Raw genomic sequence first — 5,945 nt, 5'->3', positions numbered from 1 at the left:
AATTCACCACACGTTCGGCATTTTTATGGAGTTTGGGTTTTTGTTTTCTTTTTTACGCTTAAATCTTTGATCCAGCTGGAATTTACTTCAAGTTAGTCCATCTTTTAAGCTTTTCTGTCAATCAGTGATGGATGTAATTTGCATTTTATTGCTCAGAGGAGTCGACGCCCTTCTTCTGCGTTGATACGTTACTTGAATTCCTTTCTGGGCGAATCATCGGTTTGTGTCCTCAACCGTTCTTCTAATGCGTACTTCGCGGGAGACGTAACCAAATCGGAGCGGGTCTTCACTGAGCACCCGCTCTGTGCTCACACGGTGCTGCGGCCTTGCACACGTCTTTCCTTTGAACCTCATCATGGCCCGCTTACGGATGGGAACGTGGACCGTAAAAGTCGATGAAGGCGAGTTTCCCAAAACCTCCAAGCTAAAATGTAACATTCTGGAGACTGAAATCCAGGTGCGTTGGGGGACTGCAGACTTCGTGTACTTAACCACATCCTCTGTAGCAATTATTTTTACTATGGCAAGTCTGGAGGTGGAGAAGGGACACCAGTCGGACCGCTGGAAACCATCAAAAGTCCGTTGTGGGGAACATGACGTAATGGGAACTGGAAGGTTCTGGAGATGGCGTTAGTGGGTGTAGCTAGACTTTAGAACCCGGTAGGGGTGTCATACAGTAAGAAAGAAGGTGAGAAAGAATTCCTAGGATCCTGCCACTATGCTCAGGAAAGCTTGAGTTGGGGGCCAGCTGAACCCCCAGACATAATCCTAGGGCTTTAGGGAAGGGAATTCCTTTAGTGGGTGTGGGGGCCGATCACCTGCGTCCCAAGGATTCTGGACATGTTTGACTCCTTCCTTTCCTTCACCTGCTCCCCCACCTCCGCCCTGTATCAGCCAATGTGGTTGGCTCAAGCTCGGACATCTGTCCTGTACCCATCCTCCAGAACAGGCCTCCATGACTCCTCACTCTGGGATGACATTTTCCGGTTCCAGGGTCTGCAGGTAAAGCTTCTGAGAACACGGCTGCGTGCTCTGAAGCAGGTTTCCCGCCGGGCGAGCGAGAGGTTAGAGTCACGGACACGGACGGACTGCTCCTGGCACAATCCTATAAGCCCCGGCGATCTCTCAACACCTTGCGGGCCGTTCCGCTATTATTGGATTCTTTCCTTTTGATGTTTTTTTGTTTGTTTCTTTTTGAAAGAGAGAGTGCAAGCAGGGGAGGAGCAGAGAGAAGGGGGCAGAGGATTCGAAGTGGGCTCTGCACTGACCGCAGGGCTCCACCTCGCCAACCGTGAGATCACCACCCAGTAGGACGCTCAGCCGGCAGAGCCCCCCAGGGGGCCCCCATTGTCACTGGATCCCTGTGACTGCCACCACACAGTACCACGAACGGGGCAGCTTAGAACGAAAGATATTTTTTTTAATTTTTTTTATGTTCTTTACTTATTTTTGAGAGACAGAGAGAGACAGTGGGAATAGGGGAGGGTCAGAGAGAGAAGGAGACACAGAATCGGAAGCAGGCTCCAGGCTCTGAGCTAACTGTCAGCACAGAGCCCAACGCGGGGCTCGAACCCAGGAACGGTGAGATCATGACCTGAGCCAAAGCCGGACGCCCAACTGACTGAGCCCCCCAGGCGCCGCACAAAAGATACTTACGCTGTCACAGTTCTAGAGGCCAGATGCCTGAAATGAGGATGTCCAGCAGACCTCACTCCCTCTGAAGGCTTTCGGACAGAATCCTTCCTTGCATCTTCCTGGGACCAGCCTTGGGGTTCCCTGGCTTGCAGATGAATCAATGTCTGTGAGGTCCCCCGCCACCGTCACACGGCCAGCATCCTTCGGTGTCCCTGTGTGCGCCTTCTCCTTTCCTTATACGAACTTGCCAGCCATTGGATGTAGGACCTGCTCTGATCCAACAAGACCTGATCTAATTACAACCGTGGCGGTCCTGTGCCCCAGTGAGGCCACACACCCACTGAGGTTCCAGGTGGACATGAATCTGGGGGGAGGGGACACGATTCAACCCAGTGCAGCCTCAGGCACAGGCGACCTCTGAGACCAAGAGGAACCTGAAGGGTGAGGTGGGGCGTTCATGAGAGCTGGCCACCCCGAATGACCATTCCCCTGCTTCGACTCTCTTCCTGGGGACGCAGCTCAGTCACGGGGCCCCGTCACGTGTAGGGAGACTGAGAAAACGGAAAGGAGCCCCTGGATATTTGGGGGGCCTCCCTGACATCTATCTCTCTGGCTGCTTGTTATACCCCTGGCGCCCAGCACAGCTTCTGGTCCACAGGGGATGCTCAGGGAGTTTGTTGAATGAATGAATATGAGGAAGGCGAGGATAAGGAGCCAGATAAGACGACCGAGGGGCGCCGCGGGGTGGGCAGATCCCTGGCAGCCCCCTCGGGGGGCCGGCGGTGGGCACACGCCGGAGGAGGGGATTTCCCCGCTCCGGGAGCAGCCCAAATCCCTCCCCTTTGCCGGACATCCCCCGAGTGGGGTGGGGCGGGTCCTCGGCAGGTCAGGGCAAGTCGAGTCCCCGGGCCGCGAGAGCGCGCAGGCTTCCGGTGCTCCTGGCTCCTGGGCGGCCGCCGCTGCCGGCGCGGGGCCCATGCGGCGCGGGCTGAGAGCCATGGTGCCCGAGGAGGGCTCCGGCTGCCCGCTGCCCCGCCTGCCCTGGGCGGCCGCGCTGCGGCTGGCCCTCGTCCTGTCGCTCGCCGGCGCGGTGGTCTGCTGTTTCCTGCGCGACCAGCTGTGGGGGCAGCACGAGCCACCTGCGGTGAGTAGAACCGGGGGGAGGGCGATGCAAACCTCCCACCTGCTCGGCGGACTCCGGGCGGGGCCGGCTTTGCGGGGGCGCCGCGGACAGACGCGAGCAGCCGGGAGGACGAGGGGGTCCAGGCAGAGGGACAGGGGGGCGGTGCGTTCGGGCGCGGACGGACAAACGACCCGAACGTAAATAAATAACAATCAAACTGAGATGGATACAAATCGTCCCGGAAGATCCGGGGGCGAAGGGTAGAGCGGCTGTTCGGCACGGCTGCCCTGGAGGTCGGGGCGGGAGGCCCGGGAGGGGGCCGGGGGATGTCAGCTGTGCCCAGGAGGTAAGTCCCGGGTGGGGATCCCGGGGTGGGGAGGTTGCGGCCAGGAAAGGAGCATCCGATGTGGGCAAGGAAAATGACTCGGCTTCGGTGTTCCCCACCGGCCTGACTCAGAGAACGCTGGGGGCTTCACAAAGCCCGGGGGGGGGGGGGCGGCTCCGGGGCCTCCAAGGGCAGGGCAGCCCGCACCGCTCACCTGGGAGCCCTGGGCACCCACCACAGGGACTCCCTTTGGGTGCAACGCAGGGCTGGCGGGGGGCGGAGGGGGGGGCTTTGCAGCCAGGCGAGCAGGTGCAGGCAGTTAGTTCAAAGCTACTTCCTCTTTAAAAGATTTTTTTAAGTCACAACTCAGGCCAATTGTTTAAGAAGTGGGTAGGAAGATGAGCAGAGGAAAGACGCCTTGAGCTCAGTCGGGGGGACCTGGCGGGGACTTAAAACCCCGTGCTTACGGGCTCACCCGTGTTCTCTTTTTTTCTATCAGCGCGACATGGCTGAGCTCCAGCTGAATCACACAGGTAACCCTGCGTGCACGTGTGGAAGAGGGAAAGGGAAATTGAGACCAAGAAAGAGACAGAAAGAGAGAACCAAAGAAAGGGAGAGAGTAAAGGGGAAGAGGGAGGGAGGGGGGACGGCAAAGAGAGAAAGGGGGGAAGGAGAGGGAGGGAGGGAGGTGGGGCAGTGCCTTGCTGGGTCTCTGCGCCCTTACTTTCTCTCAATTCCTCACCCTTCATGAGAGAACTAACATGCTGCGCGTCGAGGCGCCGGTCGCCCCCATTCACCCCACCCCAGACAGTAACCGGGCAGCCACTGTGAGCCAGCACTGTTCTAGGGGCCACAGAAGATCGGTGCTTCCCTTCTGCCCCTAGGCTCAGTCCGTGAATGACGGAACACGGAAAATATGTAGCGTGGAAGCAGCGCCAGCACACCTATGATATGTTTTGCAGAAAAATTAAGCCGGGGGAGGGGGGTCAGGGGTGCCGGGGTGAGTTTTCTCATCGACGGTGGGCGCGAGAAGGCAGCCAGCCTTAGAGCGAAGAGGTGGCGAGGGACCCCGCCCTCCGGTGGCCTGTGGGGAAATCATTTCCCGCTCAGCTCCTTCTAAGCCTCCCCACCGTGGGGCCTTTCCCACTCATCCCCAGAGGTCTGGATGCCGTGTTCATTCCATTTTGTAATGGAGTGAAACCCTGTTCCTCTTTCTCTTCTCTGGCACTTTCCATTCTGGCTGCCAGAACCCCGTATGCAGACTGAGTAGCCTATAACAGCAGGCATTTCTTCCTCCTGGTTCTGGAAGCTGCAAGTCCAAGGTCAAGGCACCAGCAGCTTCGGTGAGAACCTGCTTCCTGGTTTCTAGACAGCCATCTTCTGGCCGTGGCGGCCCCACAGCGCGGGAAGGGGGAGCGAGGGCTCCCCACAGGCCTCACCGGACACCATCACCGTGGGGGTTAAGGTTCAACAGAGCAATGTTAGCCATTTGGTCTGTGGCCCCGGTTCCTAACCGTCTGTCCTCCCCACGTCCCCCGTCCAGGGCTGCGGCAGGACAACAGGCTGCGCTGGCGAGCGGGCCCGGCCCTGGGCCGCTCCTTCCTGCACGGACCCAAGCTGGACGACAACGGGCAGCTGAGCGTCCAGCGCGACGGGATCTACAGGCTACACATCCAAGTGACGCTGGCCAACTGCTCCTCCTTCACGCGGGCCCCCGGGCCCCCCAGGGCCACCCTGACAGTGGGCATCTGCACCCCAGCCGCCCACAGCATCAGCCTGCTACGTCTGGGCTTCCACGGAGGCTGCGTGGCCACCTCCCAGCGCCTGACACCGTTGGCCCACGGGGACACTCTCTGCACCAACCTCACCCTGCCTCTGCTGCCCTCCCCAAACGCCGACGAGACCTTTTTCGGGGTTCAGCTGGTGCACCCCTGAGGTCCTGGCCCAGATTTGTTGGGAGAGTGTGTTTTCTCTCTCTTTTTTGTTTTCCCCTTTCTTTTATAAGCTGCTTTTTCCCCTGGTATATCTCCGTAATAAAGAGGTTTACGGTATCTGTTTCGACTTCATCCTCCCTTTGGGCCTAAGTTTTTGGAGTTTCCTAGTCTGGAGCAGGAGCCTGGTGCCTTTTGAAGCGTTAATGAGGTGACCTTGGGAAAGCCCTTAGGTCACCTAATGAGGTGGGCCCGCTTGTGGAGGGAACTCACCCAGGGATGGGGACTTGGCACTTTCAGTTCCTGCCATCCTGACCTCAAGGGAGGGGAGAGGCTGGAGACAGCTCAGTCAGCAAGGCAAGTGATTTAATCCATCGCATCTGTGTAAGGAAGCCTCGTCATAAACGTAGAAGGAGGGGTTGGGAGCTTCTGGACTGGAGAGCGTGGGAAGCCCGGAGAGGGTGGCCGTCCACGGAGAGAACGTGGACAGGGTGACGGCAAGTCACTCACACCCCTGCGGTTTGGTGCTGCCTGATTCATGCTGATTTTTGTTCAAATAAATTCTCTAGAATGTTGGTGTGCCTCAGTTTATCTTTTAACAGATCTCATAGTCCTTACCACCTTTGAACGTATCAGAAGATCCCACTTACTTGTTTTGCTTATTGTCTGTCTTCCTGCTACATCCCACGGGAAGGGAGTCTCCATGAGGCTGGGGACCGCAGTCTGTGCCCTCCACAGCCACCGCCCAACGCCGAGGGGATGGCTCGGCACATAATTTTGAACGAAGGAATGAATTCTGTCGACTAGAAAACCACCGTCCGAGCCCACGTGGCGATGTGCACAGCCAGCACCCACATTTTGGTTTCTAATACCATTCTCCACTCAAAAGGAATCGGGGGAGGGCCTGAGTGGCTCAGTGGGTGAAGCATCG

General features: G+C 58.0%; 1 protein-coding gene across 1 annotated transcript; it reads left to right on the top strand.

Annotated features, from left to right (window-relative positions):
* The first annotated feature begins 2,578 nt into the window (after positions 1-2,578).
* Positions 2,579-5,589, top strand: CD70 (CD70 molecule). Its single transcript, XM_029917768.1, has 3 exons — positions 2,579-2,779; positions 3,583-3,616; positions 4,627-5,589. Exons 1-3 carry the CDS (start codon positions 2,612-2,614, stop codon positions 5,016-5,018), a joined length of 594 nt encoding a protein of 197 aa, XP_029773628.1. The 5' UTR covers positions 2,579-2,611; the 3' UTR covers positions 5,019-5,589.
* Positions 5,590-5,945: the final 356 nt, after the last annotated feature.

Source organism: Suricata suricatta, chromosome 12, assembly GCF_006229205.1.
Source record: "Suricata suricatta isolate VVHF042 chromosome 12, meerkat_22Aug2017_6uvM2_HiC, whole genome shotgun sequence".
In the NCBI taxonomy this organism is placed as follows: domain Eukaryota; kingdom Metazoa; phylum Chordata; class Mammalia; order Carnivora; family Herpestidae; genus Suricata; species Suricata suricatta.
Note: the sequence above shows the minus strand (reverse complement) of the source record. Positions and strands in the feature narration are given on the sequence as shown.

Bases quoted from the DNA above. Each gene is read 5' to 3' on its own strand.
- CD70 (XM_029917768.1), top strand. From the start codon at position 2,612: ATGCGGCGCGGGCTGAGAGCCATGGTGCCCGAGGAGGGCTCCGGCTGC. The intron at 2,780-3,582 runs GTGAGTAGAACC...TTTTTCTATCAG, and splicing joins GGCAGCACGAGCCACCTGCG to CGCGACATGGCTGAGCTCCA. The intron at 3,617-4,626 runs GTAACCCTGCGT...TCCCCCGTCCAG, and splicing joins GCTCCAGCTGAATCACACAG to GGCTGCGGCAGGACAACAGG.